This window comes from Anopheles gambiae, chromosome 2, assembly GCF_943734735.2.
Source record: "Anopheles gambiae chromosome 2, idAnoGambNW_F1_1, whole genome shotgun sequence".
Taxonomy (NCBI): domain Eukaryota; kingdom Metazoa; phylum Arthropoda; class Insecta; order Diptera; family Culicidae; genus Anopheles; species Anopheles gambiae.
Window position 1 is genome coordinate 24,855,305 of NC_064601.1, and position 20,909 is coordinate 24,876,213.

The 20,909-nt window shown below is 44.7% G+C and overlaps 3 protein-coding genes and 1 long non-coding RNA gene across 5 annotated transcripts; 3 read left to right on the forward strand and 1 right to left on the reverse strand.

The window, feature by feature from the left end:
• Window positions 1–42: 42 nt before the first annotated feature.
• LOC133392277 (uncharacterized) lies at window positions 43–1,782 on the forward strand. The gene is made up of 2 exons (XM_061652678.1): window positions 43–717; window positions 802–1,782. Exons 1-2 carry the CDS (start codon window positions 131–133, stop codon window positions 929–931), a joined length of 717 nt encoding a protein of 238 aa, XP_061508662.1. The 5' UTR covers window positions 43–130; the 3' UTR covers window positions 932–1,782.
• Window positions 1,783–2,983: 1,201 nt separating this feature from the next.
• Window positions 2,984–20,407, reverse strand: LOC11175490 (uncharacterized). 2 transcript variants are annotated; one of them, XM_061652675.1, is made up of 5 exons: window positions 20,173–20,407; window positions 4,037–4,202; window positions 3,796–3,938; window positions 3,535–3,676; window positions 2,984–3,398 (listed from the first exon to the last, which is right to left on the reverse strand). In XM_061652675.1, the coding sequence occupies exons 1-5, from the start codon at window positions 20,282–20,284 to the stop codon at window positions 3,149–3,151; spliced, it is 813 nt and encodes a 270-aa protein (XP_061508659.1). In that variant the 5' UTR covers window positions 20,285–20,407; the 3' UTR covers window positions 2,984–3,148. The 2 variants fall into 2 exon arrangements, with proteins under 2 accessions (XP_061508659.1, XP_061508660.1); XM_061652676.1 differs by lacking the exon at window positions 20,173–20,407 and adding an exon at window positions 5,022–6,300.
• On the forward strand, window positions 3,597–4,811 carry LOC133392278 (uncharacterized). The gene is made up of 3 exons (XR_009765595.1): window positions 3,597–3,687; window positions 3,757–4,012; window positions 4,306–4,811. It is a non-coding gene; the product is annotated as an uncharacterized LOC133392278 (long non-coding RNA).
• Window positions 11,690–16,688, forward strand: LOC1273309 (uncharacterized). Its single transcript, XM_061652677.1, has 5 exons — window positions 11,690–12,285; window positions 15,207–15,366; window positions 15,491–15,633; window positions 15,839–15,980; window positions 16,113–16,688. The coding sequence occupies exons 1-5, from the start codon at window positions 12,198–12,200 to the stop codon at window positions 16,351–16,353; spliced, it is 774 nt and encodes a 257-aa protein (XP_061508661.1). The 5' UTR covers window positions 11,690–12,197; the 3' UTR covers window positions 16,354–16,688.
• Window positions 20,408–20,909: the final 502 nt, after the last annotated feature.

Below are 20,909 nucleotides of genomic sequence, written 5' to 3' on the forward strand. Positions count from 1 at the left end.
AGATAATTTTACATTTTGCACAATTAGTTTACACGGGTAGAATCGTACAGCAGCATTTTTTTCCAGGGAATTCGAAGCAGGCGGTGTGTGTGTGTGTGGGGACATTAACAACGGCATACAAACTGACAGCATGTTCAGTTCTGCTTTCCAGTCTCCCCGCGCATCGTGCCTGTTGATTCAAATTGTACCAACCAAACCGATGGACCAAGCGACCCAACCGTACGAAGGAGTGCACTGCGACGAGTGCCACTACTGGTTTAGCAAGCTGTACCTGTTCAAGCAGCACCACCGGAAATGCCACAGCGATCTCGGCGAGCTGATCGATCTGCCCCCCTTGCCCGCGTTTGCCAACACGGTGAAGCTGCACAACCTCGAGGACGAGCTGTGGTTCGCTATACTGCACACCTACGAAGGGAAAACGGTGCTGATGCGCATATTTGAGGCCGAAACTCACGCCACAATGCGAATCGCAAATCAGCGCGACATGGAGCAACAACGCCAACGGCTGGTACGGAAGGGCGCCGGGGACACCATTACGATCGGCGTCCTGTACGATGTGTATCCCGAAATCAATGCGGAGGATACGCTTAGCTTTAAGGTCGTTCCGCGCATCTACTGGGATGTGAACGAGGATGGTACGAAAACACCGATACCGTCGATGTCGTACCCGGTCACGGGACGCTCGGGCCACCGTGGGCAGTACCCGGGAAAGTTCCTGTAAGTCAGCAGTTCGGATCAGCTCATACTAATCTCTCCTCTTTTCGTTGTAATTTATTTTTTTGTTGTTTATTTCTATTACAGATTCCCAGAAAATCTCAACACGCGCCACGAACCGGCAAGCTACATCTATAGCGATGTTGTACTGTGTGAGCACAATGTCCCTCCTAATCCCTTCTATGTTGAGCTGGAACGAATTGTAAACACACTTTAGTATGTACATAGTTTAGTTTTAACACATTCTACCCCTTACAAAATGCATTGTAAGGGTACGATTATTATTGTCACACACAGGGTTGTGTTAATTTTCAGTTGTATTGTTTTCGCTAGGCTTTAGCTAATGTATAACCAAAACCGCGCACCATATCTTAACCCATACCACAATACAAAGCACTGAACTAAACAGCCAAAAGCTTTTTGTTCTACTTCAGAAACATGTACGCAATTGGCACAGAATACACAATTTCCCTCAGCTTCAACCATCGGGGCAATTTAATTAGTTGTTATACTTTGGGTTTCCACTTTTTCATGTTAACTACCCAAAATACCTCCAATCATGTTTCCACCATTTACAACTACAAAACTTTGTTGTGGTTCGCGCATTTCATTTTCGCCATTCTATCCGCACGACCGCACGTTTAGCAGCACGAACTTTGGTTTGGCCGTTTCTTTTTTAAATACACTGCTACGGTTTCTGTTCCACAGAAATTGTGTGAGTTGCGATCTATCTTCGTTGTTACATTTACTACACCAAGAAACGTGTTTCGATTGGTCGCTATAAATTTTAACCAAACAATCATATTCAACATGATGGCAATTAGGCAACCGCCGCACCCGCTTCCCAACCACGTTTGTCACGTTTTGTTAGAACGCTGCTAGATTAAGGCATTGGTTTGGTGTACATTAAATTCACGTTTGCCGAAAAAGTTTCAAAATTTGTTGAAGGATGAAGGAAGTCCTTCTACAAACTGGTGGACCATTTGCTGTGGACAACACACTGGTTGATCCAAACCGTGGGATGATGCTTTGATCGTCACCGTCTACGGCGAACGGCACATCCATTAAAGGTATATGTATTTAAACAAATTTTGCCATGCTTCGTTATCTTCGTGTAGGAGTTTAGCGGAGCCAACGACCAAAAATCTACAGAGCTGTGCTATGGCAGTGTGCGTCATGCGTTGTTTTGACGAAGAATGCATTACTTTTTTTTATTTTGGCTAGTAATGGGAGGAAAAATGCTTTAAAAATGAAAAAAATAATCAATTACACTGTTGAAATGTACATGGTGGCATGAAATAATATGTGTGGCGAATGGTTCAAGGAACAGTCGTTAAATGGTTTGCTGCTGTCGTGACAAACGTTAAATGGAAAGCAACGAATCCACCCCCAAAAAAGAGATTCCCCGGAAGAAAGATGCTCAAACATCGCGCCTTTTGATCTCGATGTAATCAAATTGAAATGTAACCAACCAAGTTACGCACTGCTGAGCTTACCACCCACCGTTAACCTTTTCACGCCAATGTGTGAACCAGAGGCTGAATGCCCTGAGGATAGTTCCGCTTTAACACGCCCCCTTATGTCATGTGGAGGAACTCCTGGAACGTTGTAAGCTAGAAAAAGGTTAAAAGTAACCTGAAACTGATGGAGCACCACTTTCACAAGCAAATTGAGGTCACCGGCCATGATGTCGTAGAACCATATCGCCAGCATATTGGAACGGAAAAATAGGGAGCAGTTCCAGGCAAAACGACTTGACCATCTCGTACCTACGGCACATTGCGAACGGGTATTAATTTCCTGTTTTCTGGTTTTCTGTGCACCTAACCCCAATCGAACGGTAGACGGCATCATGTGCTGGGATGCAGCACAGCTCTGCTTCAAAACATCCTTATTACCATGTGATTAAATTTAAAGATTGCCGTTCACTCAAACTGTTATCTGCCGATGTCGAGCCGATGTCATGCTACACAGAAGAATTCTAATTGAATTTGTCGACCCATCTTGCTCAGGGAGTAAGAATGGAAGCAATGGATTGAAGAAACCAACCGGCCATGACAGCACCCAATGGTATCAAATTTCTAAGAAACTGAATAACATTACACAGCTGGACAGTTTTACAGTGATATGGAAAGTAGGGGGGCATCAGCATTTGCAGGGGGGAAACAATATGCTTTTGTACATTTCTGCATTGCGTCTGGTTTGTTGCGTACTTACTGGAAAAGGGACAAATATTTTTCGTTTTTTTTTGTCTTCAAACACGCGAAACTTAAAAGGTAGTACATAAAACATTACTTTATTCATACGACACTCTTTACAGTCGCGTACAGCAATCGTTTTTTGTGTAATAACAATAAGATATACACACCCTGTATGAGACGGTACGCCGCGGTACGTATCGCGAATTACCGTTGTGGCTGGCAAGCTGTTTCTCCTACCGTACCGCACCGACCGTCAGCAGTAGCAGCGGGAGCAGGGGGAGAAGGAGGAGAAGCGGCACCGTGACGTACTCACCGGGGACACGGACCGCACCGGAGCAGAGCTCATTTTCAATCCTATCACAGTTGAGGAAGTGCTTGTCGGTGGACAGCAGCTTGGCGATGCGGCGCAAAAACACGGCCGAGTCCGGTTTGCAGATGTAGCGGGCATTGTCGTACACGCAGTTTTCGTACGCATACCGAGCACTGTATAAATGGGGACGAAGAAAGAGAGAAAGAAAAAAACGCAAAAAAGATAGACCCAAGAAAAACGGTTTACTAAGACCGTTGCCACTGGCAGTGTGGTGCAGTAGTGCAGTGGCGCTGAGTAGGCCTTGCTTACCAGCAAAAGTTTACGTATTGAACATTGATCGACTGCTTGGTGACGCGGGCCATCTCCTCCTTCAGCACGCCTATGAACTGGTTCGAGCAGAGATCCCACTCGGGATGTACCAGCTGGAAGCAGCTCTTGTGCCGTAGAAATTCTGCCGAAATGGTAAGAAAAAACATTGCACCTCTCATTCGTGTAGCTCTTTTTTTTGACGTCTTCCTGTTCTCATTTTAGGAGGACACCCAACAGGGATCAGCATCATTTGATACTTACCACGCTGGAAGGCTTGATCGTAGCACAGATACTCGTACAGCTTCTGTGCACCGTACACTTCGTTTTCGATAATTTTCCGCTGCCGCGCATTGACGCACTCCCTCAGATACTGGCGGACGCATTCCATTCCGCGGTTGAAGATTCTTGTTTGAGGAGGGCACAACAAAACAAATGGCAATGCAAGCATGAACTCGGTATGTGGGCGTCTCCATTAGAGGTGAGGTTACACAGTAATACCTACAGGCACCGGCTGTTGATTTCCTCCAGCGAGTCGGGAATTTTGACCGCATGCAGTGCTTCGACCGCAACGGTTGGGGTGAAATTACGGAAGCAATTACCGAGCAACTGTCCTGCCCGGCCACATGCCGTTTCGGGGATGGCACCGTTGGCGACTGGAAACATGCAGACTAAAAACAGGGAGGAAAGGGGGGAAAATATGTGATGTGAGCCGATAGAAACAATCAACATTCTGTACCCTTTCATTCTCTTTCTCTCTCTCTCTCTCTCCAGTGTACTCTTCAGTCTGTGACAGTGATAACGCATCGTACCGGACGAAGATGGCAAGGAGAGCAATATCGAACCCTGTCATGTAATCGTTTACTTTATCCGTGCGTTTCGAGGATCTTTGTTTTAATCGTAACTCTCGCAAACTCCCCGAGGGGCGTAAGCATCACTTTCGGAAAAGCGATTGACGGGTTTTACCCGCCGGTGTTTAGTTGGAAATAGTTTATACCGTCCCACCATTCCGTCGGATAAACGACCCATTCAACTCGTTCTCGCTAATCAGTGTGAAGCTAAAGCATGCCAAACATCACAATGCCGCAAGCAATCTGCCGTGTAGGATTCGTTACTACGGACTGGGAAGATTGTTTTGCGCTAATTGACTTATTTCTAGGCAGATAATGTTGGGCCGTCCCTAATCAAGCGGAAATATTCGCACGAAATATCCACCACACGCAAGAAGCCGAGCTACGTGGGTGAAGAAGCGTGGGTAGGGTTTGTCCCTTTGACTTTGCTACCAAGCCACCATAACCGAAGGTGGTAACCGGCCATGGAGTTGGTACCGTAATGTCAGGGGCAGTCCGTCAGTGCAAAGGTTGGTCTCGGTAATGGTATTGCGGTACAATGAATAATTTGATAAACGCCACCAGTTGTATACGGTGATCGCCACTCACTGTTTGATCTACTCCTCGCCGGTCGCTTTTTGCCACTTTCCAGATACTTACATCCCCATAATGTACACCCACAAATCCACCAGACGATGCGTAGTCCACATTTCGTGCGCTTAACCGACATGTTTAGCAGTGATGCAAACGAGGTAATTTTATCATGTTCTCTCAAGCACAGTAAAATTGATGGTTTCTTTTTTTCATGGACACTGCATACTGCACAACCTACGAACTCACACTACACACACAATGTAATATTACTTAGTTTTGTAGCCACACACCACTTCACTTGCTGCAACGGTTCACGCACTTGCATGGCGCTGCCCAACTCGTCCACTCGCGGGAAAAACTTATCTCACCCAGCCGCCAAAGCTTTTTATTGCAACCATTCTCAAGCGCGCGAGAAATTTGTCTGACTTGACTGATGATTCGTCGATGGTCGGCATGGTGGTGGCCGATATCATCACCCAAACCCGGCATAGCGCGCGCTTTTCGGCAACACAAAACCGAAGCCGCGCGGCTAACGAACCGAACTGATGGCCCGTGAGTGCCCCGAGCGCGTTTGTCGCTCACGATCGCGCGCAAACTCGGCCCCGCGTGTGGAAAGGAAGAAAGGAAGTTTATATTACTTCCAGCCACCAGGGCTGTTTGTTTGTTTGTTTCTGTGTTTGATTGGCTCATCATTCGCAGAGTTTTGCTATCGATGAGGACAGCTTGTTTGCGCTAGTTAAATAATGATTGCTTATAGTGGCTTTTTAGCTACGATGATCGGCTTTGTATAGCAAACGTGTGTTTGAGTGTGAAGCAATATTGATTAATTATATTATGATAAACTTATCAGGTTCTTCTATTGCTGTACTTCGTTTCTTTATCTCCGCGTACCAGAATATGGTAAAGAATATTCTAATCCGTCAGCTCCGTATGTAATCGACCATTATCTAAAACATTTCACTTTCATCGTCCGCGAGAACGCGGCGGTCGATGGATTGTGTGCAGTAAAATTAAAAAACTTTATCAATTACAAAGGTGTTGAAGCTTTTGAAGTAGAAAATTGATGTTTCATTCACATTTACTCGCAAAAGCACAACCATTTCGGGCAAGCGAATGGTGTGGTGTCCTGTGCTCTAGCTCAAAAGCTCACACACATCGCAAGACATAGAAGGAAATGGGGAAAAAAGAATTCCAATTGCTTTCTTTGCTGTTTTACAATATGCTGAATGCTGTTGAGAGCGGTTGAAAGTTTTAATGTAAACGCAAAGTGTAGCGTACCAAAAAAAGAAGGGACGCTGTGTTTGTGAATTTTGTTTGGTTTCCCGTTGCTTTGAGCTCATCGATGGTGGGAGTTTGCTTTCATTTATTTAGGACTCGCGATGTTAGCGAGATGTTTATTTTCGAAAGTTGTTCTTTGCACTCTTTGCACGGGTTTTATGTGCTAAAAAAAAGTAACCGTAAAACAACTGTAACAGAGATAAAGAAGTACAATCGGTACGTAATGGCAGTGCTTGGAGGAAAGCTTCAAGTAGAAGCAATTTCCGACAGCAGGATCTCATAGCAGAATCTAACAAACCTCTTGTAAGGAAGGAAGCTGTTTGTCTTCATCCTTCCATCTAATGAAAGATGACGCCTGACATGATTTTTCATAATCCGCATACACACACACACGCATCATGATCGATGCATCATCATAGTCAATGCATCCACGGTGATTGATACCTGGAACCGAGAACCCCTCGACATAATCAAGCATGTTAGCCGGCTAAGCGTGCGTTTGATAGATGCACGTATGAAGCGATACAAAATACGCTTGAATCAAGTATCTCCCACATCAAGGAGCTTTCGCCTCAAGAATGAAGCGCAGAAGTGCGGCCGTTATGGCGTGCTTCGCTTGTGCTGCCCGTGTCGAGTTTTAATAAATCGCCTCTGTAGCGTGCGCTGCTGATAGACGGGATAGGAGAAAAAACCGCAAGCTTTTGCTAAGCCGGAACGAAGGCACACAATCAAGACACGCCAACAGCAGCAGCAGCAGCAGCCTGCCGTGTGCCTGCCGGGGGAAAGTTTTGCCATCAATATCACTAGCAATAAGCGACCGACCGACCGATGGAGCTGGATGATGCTGGAGATTGTTTTGACTGACGCATCCGTGGAACCAGGACGTCAGCTATACCCATCAAGATCTGGTAAGTGAAACCAGCAAAATAAAAACAACTTTTGTTGTGGTTTATTTTTGCGTGTGGGGGTTTTTCCTGCGATAAATTAATGTTGGAATTTCATGTAATAAATGACACGGGCAAAAGAGAGACGGAATCCCTTCTGGAAGCTTTCTTCGTCAATTGTACAGTTGAAACTATAGGACGTATTGTACATTGTTTAAGAGTGATTCGGATTGAAGTACTGGCTGATCAATACCGGCATGTAGTAACGAAATGCAAGTATGTTAATGAACGCATTAATTTAGCACTCCCGTGGGAATCGTCCCCCCGGGAAGCGCACATTCCACTAAATCAATGCGCCAATTGAATATGTGCCACTTGAAATGGTATTTAAACGATTTGCAGCCCAATTCCGACAGTGTGTGTATGTATGCTCTTGTTTGAGAATGTATCATTAACACCGATTTAATTGTTTGAATTGTTATTGTCGGTGTATCACGGGATTGTGGTTTATTAAATCAGGCCTCGATCGACAACTCAACTCTTCTTGTATATCCCACTGTTAATATATCGAAGAATGCCATGTGAACTGAGAAATTGTACCAAGATAAGCGAAAGGCCACGGGAGTGACAAAATGCTGACAAATTTTTCAAAATGTGAGCTTTTGTCACTTTTTTGAGCTTTTGTCAAAATTTTGTGACCTGGAGCAGCCAAGAAAAAAAGTTGACAAAATTTGACGTTCGTGAAAAAGCGTAAACAAACAGCTATTTGGCGCAGTTGTGACCCATTGTTATGATAATAATGCTAAAATGCATGATTCTAATTGATTTATGTACCTAGTTAGTGTTTCTTAAACAAAATATCGATGATATTCAGATGTTGGAGCTTTTTGTCGCTCTTGTGTATGTTTTTGGTGCGGCCACGAGAAAAGCTCTTTTTTGCAGTTGACAAGCAATTTTGACAAAGTTGAAAAATTTTTCAACATTTTTTCAGCTCCTTGACCACGCGCTATATTAGGGCGAACAGGTCGATGCAAAGCCCGTTGCTAGGTTGCCATTTTCAGCTCTCTTTTGACAGTTTCCTGAAAAAGTGTTTACAAACAAACGGGAATAGCTAAAGCGGAAAAGAAGATGGATTTTATAGAAAGCATATTGTAATGCTTCAATTTCCTGCGGCCGATCACTCTTGGAGACATAAGAAGAAGTCATTTGAGTCTACTCTGTATTCAGAAACATTGATAGACTTTTTGATTGGTTGGCAATTCCGTAACCACCAACCACTACCGTCCGCAACGGTCTTGCAGGAGTAACCAAAAGCTTATTAGCCGTATAACAGCACAGTACATGTCCCCACTTGATATGAGAAATTGCAATTAATCATTGAGAGTAAAATGGAACATCCAAGCGACATAAAACGTGTACAATACAAATACCTTCCTTTGATTATAACCCAGCGACTAATAATAAATGAAATCCTTGGATTATATCAGCCATATAATATTCTAATTGCTCAAGTTAGTAAAGAGAAATGAGTGCAAAATGCCGAACAAAACTCGCACCTGTTAGTTGATGTGCAATGGAAACAACATCCGTTGTTAAAAGTATAGAAAAGCAAATTCTAGACCATTAAAACAAACATTCCAATATATTTGTTCGTGAATAGTTAATCAATTGTATGGACGTTACGCATCGCAAAATATGTTGTTGAGTATCGAATATTTTACCATCAATTATTCATTTTGCAGTTGATTGCACTCGGTGTGGCCGGTGAAGTAACAGGGTTGATGCTAATTTTATAACGGTTTTGTGTAATTTATTCTACCATTGCTTGACCCTTCAAAGAATTATTCCACTAGTTTCATCTGCGCTGTGTGTAGAAAACCATTCATATATTCCGCTTTTTGCCAGCCCCATAAAGAGCGTTGTGAGCACCAGCAAGCTAACGTTTTCCGAGTTGATTTGATACCAGCACAACTGCGTATCGATTGCGCTACTACATTCAACCTACAAGAAATGAGTAAGTGTTTGTGTGTTTGTGTGTGTCTGCACCGTCGCCACTAGATAGCAGGAACAACAAAAAGGACATGGAGAAAAGTTTCCCTCTGCTTGGCGTGATTGAAAACGTCCGAAAACAAATGAACACACAAAAACACAAGAAAGGAATATTGATAACGAGACGTGACAGATGTATGATGATAAAGAATCCAACGCCCTCGCCATTTGCTCCCTCCCCCCTTTTTCCGTTAGTGTACAACTCAACGAACGCTGAAAGCAGATAGCGGTAGCTTAGCGCTTTTTTGGAGATAGCGGTCGTTCGCATCGAAGCAAGCGTGGAACGCTTTGCTCCCGTTTGGTGTGGTGGACAGCATAAGAAGAGTACATTAGAAATAATGTTTTTGCTCTTACTCAATCTAGCGAACGTGTCAGGTGTGTTGCACGTGTTCCTTTTTTTTTTTACCCACAAACACCCGGAAATGAACGATCATGCACAGTCAGCATTATCGTGGTGCACACACTGTTACTATGCTTCAGTTAAACTGTGATGATAATTAAATCCATTTCAACATGCGGACGACACGCTTTGCGATAAACAATGCATACTAAAAGACTAGCGGGTTGTGCGGATGATGCGTGCTGACTTAATGTATAGCAAGTTCGGCTTACCCATATGGGTACACAGTACGTATTGGTTAGTGGTACATCGACTTGTTGTCCCGAAATGTTGCTGCACACTTGCTCGGAGCAACTTTTCCGCATAAGATTCTCCCGTGCGGGCAACAGATGGTCGGATAAGTGTGGATCTTGTAGTGTACAGTTTGGGTCACAACAGCAAGCACATGGCATGGCTCATGCTAGCGGAAACTTTGCCCGTTAGTTCCGCGTCGAATGAAATAAGCATTAAGCGGGTGTACGTTTTAATTATACATTTTTTTTAACTCCACAAGAATTTCATCATATTTTAACCAATGCACCTACGGTTGAGTACATCACACAATTAATAAATTTAATTGAGTTTTTTTTCAACTTTTTTTTGACATTAAAAAAACACCGAAATCGTGACGCTGTGGCCGTGGGTTGGCTGGTTTATTTAATTAAAACATTTTTCACACCACGGTGTACACCCGTTTGCTGTTCTTCCATCGCTGCTAAATAGCCGTATCTGCCAGGCTGCTGCCCGCTCGCAAACGATCTGTGTATATTAATTAACTTACCTTTCACAGTCACGAAACAGCGAAAAAAGAAAACATAAAAAACGAAACAAAAAAAAAAACGCGCCAAACCCCACCCAACCTATCATCTACTACTGGGCTAGACCAAAAGCAGATACCATCCGAAAGTCCGGCAGGAAGTTTACCGGCATCCTTTCACAGCAGCAGAGAAAATGGGATGCTCATGGTGTTTGTGTATTTGTGTGTGCACACTCTTTCTAAGGAAACGCAACAATACCAGCAACAAAACGAAAATCACATCGTTCCGGTCCAGGTTTGGGGGGCAAAACACAAATTGAGGCAGTGTGTGTGTGTGTGTGTGTGTGTGTGTGTGTGTGTGGGTGTGTGCGCTTTCCAGGGAGGAAAAGTCTGGCTCATTTGATTTCACGCGCGACAACTGAATTCCGAGAAGTTCTGTCCGGCTGCTAACACGTGATAGCACGTGTTTGAAATACGTATTGGTTCAACCCAGGCCGGAGCCGGGTCGTCGAAGTGTACCCCATGCTGAATGGATAATTTCGGCTTCTGCTTTTGGCTGCTGTGGCTGTGATCTGACCGAAGAATGTAAAACCGAGTTGATAGAAATCTTTTCCAACTGCCTTCGGGTAAGGGGTCACAAATGGGGTCGTAGTCCTCTCAAGTGGATTATTTTTATTTTATTTATGTTTTCGGACAGGTTGAGAATCTGACCCTGAACAACATTCCGCCACCGGCGCCTTTGCTTTTTGTATTCAATGCAGCTAACCGGCGGCATTGAACGAACTATACATACTTTTATTTGAAAAAAAAAAAAACAACAACAACCTTTCCTTTGATAGTGTCTCACAAGTGGGATACCGAGAGAATGAAAATTAAATCATGAACGCTCAATCAACACCTCGGCAAAGCAAAGTGTCTGTGCATTACAGGGTTTTCCAGGAGTTCTCATTGACATCGTTTGACTCTTTCTTAGGTGAAAGGAACTTAATATAATGGGAATTGGACTCTACAGCACTCTTGTTGGTCCCAATCCAATAGGAATTTCGAAGAAGCCCGTCCAAAAAGGGTGCCATAGTGCAATTTCTAACATGTGAAGTTCACTGCACATAAGAAAAAGTGAAGGAAGTGACCCACAACTATGAGAACACCTGGAAAACCCTGTATTGGGGGTACATTTTCGGTGTACAATGAGCACTTACAGGTTTGTTTACGTTCGCAAGTTGTTTGATTTTGTAGCTAGGCTTTTTGTGCCGTTCTGCTTGTTAAGAAGTTTTTCCCCGTAAACTTTTCTTTGGTACAGGCTTTGTGCGGAACAAATCGCAAAGCGCAGCTTAGCAAAGGTGGATGGATGATGGTACGACGCTCTGCTGGTAACTCAGCTACTGAGATACATTGAACATTGAGCCGAACGAGCGGAATGGCAAGAGTGATGCGGTGGGTGCGGCGGATTAATGGCTACCACCCATAGCCGTGCAGCGTGTGAGTGGTGGAAGCTCGTTCCGAATACACCGTACTAGCGTAGCCATGGTAACGCGCAGCAGTACGGCCAGCCAAGCAGCACTCGGTGGTTTCCATGGGAAAGCTCAGTTTGTACTATTCGCTCTATCGCAACGGTTCACTATACAGCATATCCGGTTAGCAAAGGGCCCCCGAAAGCATCCGAAACGGAAGTGTGGCGTGTAGTGTAGCGTTTCGCGCGTTAGTCGTGTTATCGCTCGACAGAAACTAGCACGTGCCGGCAAGTGTATAGTGCTGCTTCTGTACCGTATGCGTGCACTGGTTTGGTTTGTGGAATAATGTTGTAAGTAATCGGTGAAAAGTGAATGTGAAAAAAAACAGGTGTAAAATATTGCATCAAACATCCAAAAAGCTTCGAAAAGTAATTAAAACCCAAAATGAGGCCCCACATCAAAATGCAACACCACACCGCGATGATGCTGAGGATAATTGTTTTCGGTTACATTTGCACCACCACCTTCTGCGGTAAGTAAACAGTAAACAGTGGCCTCAAAAGCAGATTAGTTGAGCTCAAGATGAGCCGAAAACGTGACGTGGTAGAACACGGTGCGATCTGGTACAATATACATCTATATGAGAAAACCTTTTTCCCCTTCGTTCGTTATGAACTACTATTGCAATCGTTCGCTCAGAAACCCAATAGTAGCCCTCGGGGTAGGATCTTCAAACAAGCGCAACAAAAAAAAACAGCGAAAAAACGGGCCAGCCAGCACATATATGGAGATCCATCTAATGGAATTCTTTCAACCTTGTCTGGTAGCGCAAGCCGTAGATTGCCCCCAAGCATGAACGAAGTGTGTTGAAAGACTTTCGGGCCATCCCGCCCGGTTTTTTGTTGCTTTGCTTCTTCCGCGACACGGTGATAAACAAACAAAGACATAATGGGCAAGTCTACGTTCGTCTACGCAAGCTTGGCTAATAAAATCATCCATAAATTGAGCCGCCCAAAATATAATGGATCCCGGCCCCGAGGCCATAAGGTGCAAAAAATGTAACATTTTATGCCTAGGCGGGCACGTGCAATGCTTTCGCTTAAAGTTAGTCAAAGGTTCGAGAGTACAAATTTTGAGCTTTACATTCCAGCTACGGTTTTAGTAGTCTCCAACAGGGATTTCATTCAGAAGCATCTGCAAAATGGTACGAAAACTGATCTACCGAAATGTTCGTTTAGTATGTTCATTTACCCATAACAAGGTAAAGGTAGTGAAAGCTAAAGGTCCATTCCTAGACCGTTTTTCCAAGAACGAAACAAAGAATTTGAGTTAGGGGCGCAATCGAATTAGGACAAGCACAAGCAATGCAAGCTGAACGAATGAACGAATTAGCAAGTTCACTAACGACACTCTTATCCACAGCAGATTGTAACTTCATTATGAGGCGTTAATGAGACTAATCTACCTTCCAGTGCTCAATTTTACTGTAGAAGTTTATCATTTTCAAGCTTCGATAAAAAGATTAAAATGGTCATTCTGAAGGGAAGAGAATGGCATTATCGTGCTGTTGTGCTGCAGCAGGAGATTATAGCAGTAGAGGAGGATAAAACAAGTGCTTGTAGGACAGTGTATGATACATACTAAATTTAGCTTCAACATCACTTTGTCTTATTTATAGCGCACAATAAAGGCACGATAAAGATAAATCATTAAAACTCTGCCCAGCAAACCGTTGTACCGGTCAGAAAGATAATGCAAACCAAAAATGGAATGGAATGAAAAGGAAATGATGCTTTCTTTATGGTTTTGGGGCATTTTTCTAAGAGGGAACGCTATAACAAGCTTTCTAGAAATAGAAGCGAAATGTAAATGAAAAAATAATGCTCGCTTCTGCTTAAAAAGTTCATACAAAAATGACGGACGGACCGTGTTTTCATTACGAGCTCTCCAAAGGATGTTATGCCATATCTACTTGATTTCAACTTCAACCTAATAGCTGCGAAAATTCAAACAAGAGAGAAATTATGTTAATGTTGCAAATCAATGTAGCACACACAAATGAATGGTTTTTAACTGTAAATCCCAGCCACTAAAAAAAAGGTTCCATTTCAATCTTCTCCCGTTCGGTTTGGGGGGGGAAAGCTTTCAAGAAAAGTGTGCAACCCACGGGTTCCGGGCATCACAAAGACCCATAGCAGTAATCCTTTTCTATTGTATGTCTGACCCCCCCCCCCCCCCCCCCCCCCAACCCGTTCCGTTCGGGCATTGAAATGAAGTGCTTCATTTCCGTGCTCAGCGTACCGGCCTCGGAATAACGTTTGAAATCTTATGCACTCTAACTCTCTCTCTTTCTCTTTGCAAGCGTCGACAAGTTAAAGTTGAGTGGAGACAAATCTTCAAACCAGTGTGTGTGTGTGTGTGTGTGTGTGTGTGTGTTTGTTGCTTTTTTATTTGAAGTGCACCTTGACCATGATTTATGACGGTCGTCGTGCCGGTTTCGTCTGCCTCTTTCCGGGTGGGACGGGGGAGGGAGTCGCCCTCGCCGGAAAAGCTATTGCCTGTACACGCCGACGATGCGTAAATGCCATCCCGCGTGTGCTGTCTGTCCGTTCGCCCTACCACGAGGAACATTGCATTCTTTGCCGATGTCGAAAGCGAAATTCCGGCTACGAGGAATCTTGTACAGACTAACGGAAATAATTCAAACCCCTCCCTCCACCTTTATGTCGAAAGCATTCTCCCAAAAAAAAACTACTAGAGAACTACTACTAGATACTTGTTACTTTAGCTTAAACCCCATCACCACCACCCAACAACTCTCTAATTCCGACGATAATCATGTTTTGAGCAGTCCGGTTCACCCACGGCCCCAACATGGGGTTATGGCATGGCATGGCATGACATAGCATGGCAACATCACGATGGCAGCCAGGACCTGTTTACTTGTGTGGGCGATAAATATCCGCCCCGAAAGGAAAGTATTTGATCATCAATGGGCTGGCTAGCACACGCGGGGGTAGAGAAGAATTTCCCCAGCGAAAACGGGAAGCGGGGAAATGGGGAAACACGGCTGGAACACGATGCCGACCACAACCACGACGATGGCGACAGGATCAACGAATGGGGGTATTAACGTGGTCGTAACAAAAATATCACCATCACTGAGAGCGAGGACAGACAGGCGAAGGTTTTGCTAACACGTGTTGCACGGCACTATTGTAGGCTGTAGATACTACTCCTGGTCCCTGCGTCCCGTAAAGGTTACTCTTTAGCAATCACGATTCGACGGGCAGCCTGTCGAAAGGAACAGCGAGAATGGTGTATTCTGTTCAACAAACTTCCATCAAACCAGTTCCAGTAATTCCGTCCCGTTAGCGCCTTGTCTGGCGCAACCTACAACAACAAAACAGCTCACACACGACACACGCTGTGCTTTTCCTCTTTCTTTTCCAGAGCCTGGCAACACATTGGCAGCCTTCCCCGAACCGGTCTGCGGACAGATATCCCAGATGCTCGACGGCTGTTTCCACAACGTCACGCCTAACGCTACCGCCGAGCTGCTGCACACGGTGCAGATTCCAGAAACCATCGAGCAGATCAACAGCCGCTGCCTGTACGTCGTAGCCTACTGCTTGTATTGCGTGTGATTTCCTTTGGTTCCTTCGCTTCGGTTTTTCCAATTTGCTACCAACCGCTTCTACCAACCACTGATTCCTAAACCGCTTTATTCGTTCAAGGCTGTTCAATCGGGGCATGGACTGCGTGGAACGCTATCTGGATGTGTGCGTAGACGCGAAGGAGCGGTTCATCATCGACAGTGAGGTGTACGGTGCGAAGCGTTTGTATCAGTTCCTGTGCCGCGATCGAGCATTCCAGCAAGGTAAGGCAGGGGTAAAAATGGACATTTGTGCGGGGACAAGCAACTGTTAAAATTATCACGCCTTGGTTTTGACTCTAACTCTGACGCCGTTGGTTATGCAATCTGCAACACTAAATGTACCTCTTTTGGACTATACACGGTGTGGTACGATCCCATCGACAGTTCTAACAGCCTAACTGCCCTTTCCATCTGCAATTTGTTGCAGAATTCCTCTGGCACAAGGACTGCTTCCAGCTGGTGCATCGAGATCTGGACTCCTGCTCGAAACGGTTCGTCTCCATTCTGAAGGAGGAAATTGCCAAAACCACCGAACAGTCGCTCAACGAGCAGTACATGCATTTTTGCTGGTAAGCTTACCTCGCACCTTCACCTTCTTCTTCTCATACCATATCGTAATCATTCAGTCACTTCAATTTCTCCTCTCTCTCTCCGCTTGCTCTTTTTTCCCATCTTGCGTCGGACTCGGGCGGGGGCTCTAGTGCTCGATACGCGTACGAGAACTGCGTGTACATCAGCGCCCGGTACAAGTGCAAACCGGACTCGGCCGTGTTTCTGCGCCGCATCGCCAAGCTACTGTCGAGCGATAAACACTTTCTCAACTGTGATAAGATCGAAACCGAAGTGTGCTCGTCCGTTGGCCGGCCGGCTGCTCGATGGTGGTGGTGGTGGTCGTCGTCGATGGCCGCGCTGTTTGTTTTGTCGTTCGTCGTCAACGCTTAGAAGAGGCATGTGGACAGGGTTTCGGAAAATGTAATCCTATTTTCCGAAGCACCCGCTACAAAACCCCCGGTAACCTCGGTGATCAATCCATCCATTCATTGTCACATCCGGTAGGGTTCTTTTGCTTTTGCTTCATGTCCACACTCGACCCTCCTCCCCTTCCTCCTTCTCCTCCTCCTCCTCCTCCTCCTCCTCCTCCTCCTCCTCCTCCTCCTCCTCCTCCAACTCTTGAACGAATAGCTTGTTATTGTATTTGGACTTTTACAATGTGTTACACCACCATCGCTTCGCAGTGCGAGCTGGTGGGAATAAAAAAAAGCAAAATTTAACTCAAACTTTTGTTTCGGCGTATGGTGTGTTTTTTTTTTTATTAAGTAGAAAGAAAGGACACTTTTGGTGCGACTCTGTGTGATTGATTGTTTACGGTTGTTGAACAGATGAAGAGACAAAAAGAGGCAAAGAGAAAGAGAGTTAACTTAATTCAAACGTTGTTTTGTTTTTGTTTTGTGTTTTGTCTTCTACTTTCAACATATTCATCTTTAATCGGATAACAAAAAATTAACAAAAACAGGAACAGAAAAGTGTACTTGTGCTTGAGGGCAGATGAAATATGTTGGCATCGTTTGTATCGCCTTTGCATACAGTTCCTCCTTGCGAAGAGAGCAGAGCGGCATAAATAAAATGGTGCAACTTTGGCACTGTGCCAAACACAGTGCCTACTCTGACAGCGGAACAAGAGAAACATGAACGGGCTGGATTTTACGTGCGACTTTGCTCCTGCTGCGTGCCAGCCCCAACAAAACCTAATGGCTTTTGTTTTACGGCATGTTTTGTGGGGAAAATCCCTCGCGAAGACGGGATGTGACGGGGTTGGAGTTTTCCCCCAAAAAGAACTTCAAGCCGTGTACCGTACAAAAAACGAAACCGTGCCTTCTCGTATTCGTTTACTTCAAACCTATTTATTTGTTATCAAAAAGTGCACGTGAAATGAAGCATCTTATTTCAAACCAAACCTGAGAGAGGCAACATTCTTTAGCATCAATGGAAGTGAGTGTAATTTAACGCTTATTATTTGGCAAGTTTGTCCCAGAACACCGTTCCCCCCTGGTGGCAATCGCTAATGTTTTATGAAGGCAAGAAAGGTGGTTTGGGTTGTCACGTTGGTACGTTGAGAGTGATTAATTTTTACATGAAAATTATGATTTTCTACCGAATCTACCGAAAACCTACTGCGCTGATTGGATTTCTTAAATTGTTTTGTGGGTTTTGCAGCACACGATTGCATACACACTGGCGCGGGGGGGGGGGGGGTAATGTGATGTTGATTGATTTTCGCTGTTTATTTTCCGCCCTTTTGTCGTTCATTCATCAATTGAATGAAATTCATAATACAAGCCAAATTCTCCTTACAGTCGAAGTAGGCCAGGGGCGGGGTTGGATGAAGTTTCTACGTAACTGCTCATGGAGGCGCCTGGTACGCTTGCCGATAGAGACGCCTGGTATATGCGCCCATGGAGACGCCTAGTACACGGCATCCATGATGGAGACGCCTGGTGCTTTACTCTGTTTTTGTAGGTCAACAAGATCGTTCGAGCACTGTACTGTTTTGCTATCGATAAAAATGCCCCGAAGTCCGAATCAATCGATCAATTCGTGTTTGCTTGCTGCAAAGGGAAGAAGGACTGCATTCTATTCATAACGAAACTTTTGCTCTTCGTTAAAATAGGCATCGGTACGATTGGCAAAATGACACGAGAAAAATGAATGCGATTCATTTCGAAGCAATCAATCAAAACTTGGAACGAACTGTGACATGAAATAAAAGACACATGCCTGGGGTTTGATTTTTAAAACAACATCCAAGGTAATCACATTCCCCCCGAAAAACAAGGCAAAAGTCTCTGCTTCGCTTACCCAAGCGCATTGCTTATTAAATACAGGTTTCTTACCGCTTTCGTCACACATGGAGAGTTGCTTAATTTAAATTTCGCACAAACACACACACACACACACATACTTAGCATTTCGCCCCAAGGATACACGCATAACGGAAGCCTTAAAGGCAAACTACATAAGATATGTATGTATGTTTGTACATGCTTTTGGCAACAGTAGCTCCGCGAAAAGTAGGACAAAAAAAAGTGGTTGAATGAAACATGGAACGAAGGTAAATGGCAAGGTAATTCGTTCTATTTCCGATACACCTTTTTCCTTTACTTTTGATCTATTTATCCTTCCCCCTTTGGACCTGAGACCTTGTAAGAAGGGAAACTCGTACGCCATCATTTTTGTCTTCCGTATCATTCGTAAGGATACTACGAACAGTATCAGTACATTATGCAATAGACGTTATTACGGACGTGACGAAATGGTTCATAGTTGCTGCCAAACCTCTTTGGTGACATATTACACTGTTAACTTTTACTGTCGTACGTGCTTTCAAGTGATAGCAAATAGCACATCGCCTGTACACTTTGCGAATAAAGTGACGCACATGCTATTTTTCTTTATTCCAACTGTATGTATAAATAAAACATTAAACTTCCAATTCACTTCACTGCATATGTTCCAGTATATTCCATCAATCTTCTCTAGTTCTCTAATGCATTTTACTACCTTTTAAATGCCGAACGTGGTCGAACACCTTACTGAATATTCCATCAAAAATGCCGCACCCGCACCAAATCCACCGACTGCATTATTCAGAAGCTTCAGTAAGAGGAACGAAAAAAAGATGGCCGTGATTTATTAGCCTAGCAAAAAGTAAAAACGCCAAATCATTCCTCGCGACCACATTGCACCCTGTCCTTCATCACCTGCTGTCCATCACAACCAATCTGTGGGCACGTGGCTGTATGTTCCCGCCGTGCGCTAAGCATCCCAAAGTATCCCCGGTGGAAAAATCAATCACTGGCTGGCTGGCTGGCTGGCTGGCTGGCTGGCGGGCTGGCCTGCCAGACGACCGTAACCATCATCCCGGGAGAGATTGATGGTAAATATAGGGAATGGTAATATTAATATGCCACCCCGTTGTCCATTCCGCTAAGGGCCAAAAAGCACGACATTCAAATTTACCTTAACCCCTATCGGGTCAAACATCAACCATACGATTACGGGGTCGTGCAGCAGCAACACACTGTGCGGTTGTTGGTTCCACTATTGATGGAACTTACAGCTTGGAGACAACTTCCTGGCAACGGTTTCGGTAGGATCGTCTTGCGGTATCCGGGGCCTGGTGGACGGTATCGCTATGCCATGATACAAATATAATTGAGTGTAAAAGCGAACGAACGAACAGCCTACGAGAGCGCCGTGTCCTAGCACCGGTTCCGTTGCCGAGCAGGATCATTTTCTCTGACCATTCCTTTTTTCCACATCACTTACCAGCTTCTGTTTGGTGCTTTGGTGCGCGAAAGCAAGGAAACGTCAACAACAGCAAAAAAAAAAAAACCAGTGCGGGAAATTAAATTACCCATCACCCAATTCACCGCCTGCTCTTCCACATCGGTGGGCTAGATATTCCGACACTCGGGGGAAGAATGTGCACTTACACATTCATTTACGCTCGAGCGATGAAGCAGTGCGAAACGGAACTTTGCGCGGGGTGAGGCCCTATTTTGGATGGCATGGGCAAGACGGCTTCGGCACAAGATATCACCTTGTCCGCCCGGCACACCCCGAGACACAGCGTACAGGAAAATGGCTATAAATTCTCACCGAAGGTCAAACTCTCCCACCACGTACGGGTACAGCGCGATAAACTCGGGTGCGCGCGCGGAACGAAACCGCCCCTCCCGTAAAGGGGTTGCAAACACTTACTACACACACATCTCTGTGCCGCGGAGCGTATGAGAACTCGAGAACTTGGGGACTTTTTTGTTTTGCCTTGGAGAATAGTTTTGCCCGCTCCGTCTCCTCCTTCGAGGTTCATAGTTGGCTAAAACATAAGATTGTTACGATTTATTGACGCTCAACTGTGGCTTCTGCACTTTCGGGGGGATTGAGAATGGGATGAACCGCCCGTTGTTCCGTTTGAACAGACACTGCGCTCGCGTTAAATTGAAAAGTTATGCGGAAGTGGTAGAAAACAGAACCCCACTCGACTAGTAGGCATTGATTGTACGCGCTCGTTCTGTTTGCCACACGGTAGCGCGAAGGGCAGTTGCGAAATCTAATAACGACATTTTTAAATTATTTAATGGCTGTTCAGAACGACCCCTTAGTAGGCTATTTTAGTGCACAGGCCATTATTGTGCAAGCAATTGATGATACAGCTGCATTCAATTAGTGCTAAAAGGATGCCTGAGTTATGCTATTATACTTGGCTTTTTAGCTTTATTTTTATTTTAATGAATTATTTCGAAATCTCTGCTCAGAAGGAGTTCGATCTAAAGACGATTTGAACCCAAGACAGGAATTTAAATTTAAAGCAGTATTCAATACTCACCGGCCGGCTCCTTCAAGGCCAGACGGTTTCTGTTCCCACACAGACCGTCGCCCACATTGTAGAAAGGATTTGACTATTTTGGTTACGTCTAGAAAGTCACCTATAAAAC

Coding starts and splice junctions, on each gene's coding strand:
- LOC133392277 (XM_061652678.1), top strand. CDS start 131: ATGTTCAGTTCTGCTTTCCAGTCTCCCCGCGCATCGTGCCTGTTGATT. Junction 718..801: donor CAGTACCCGGGAAAGTTCCT/GTAAGTCAGCAG, acceptor TTTCTATTACAG/ATTCCCAGAAAATCTCAACA.
- LOC1273309 (XM_061652677.1), top strand. CDS start 12,198: ATGAGGCCCCACATCAAAATGCAACACCACACCGCGATGATGCTGAGG. Junction 15,367..15,490: donor CAGATCAACAGCCGCTGCCT/GTACGTCGTAGC, acceptor TATTCGTTCAAG/GCTGTTCAATCGGGGCATGG. Junction 15,634..15,838: donor CGATCGAGCATTCCAGCAAG/GTAAGGCAGGGG, acceptor AATTTGTTGCAG/AATTCCTCTGGCACAAGGAC.
- LOC11175490 (XM_061652675.1), bottom strand. CDS start 20,284: ATGAACCTCGAAGGAGGAGACGGAGCGGGCAAAACTATTCTCCAAGGC. Junction 3,939..4,036: donor GAAATCAACAGCCGGTGCCT/GTAGGTATTACT, acceptor TCCTCAAACAAG/AATCTTCAACCGCGGAATGG. Junction 3,399..3,534: donor CAATACGTAAACTTTTGCTG/GTAAGCAAGGCC, acceptor CCATTTATACAG/TGCTCGGTATGCGTACGAAA.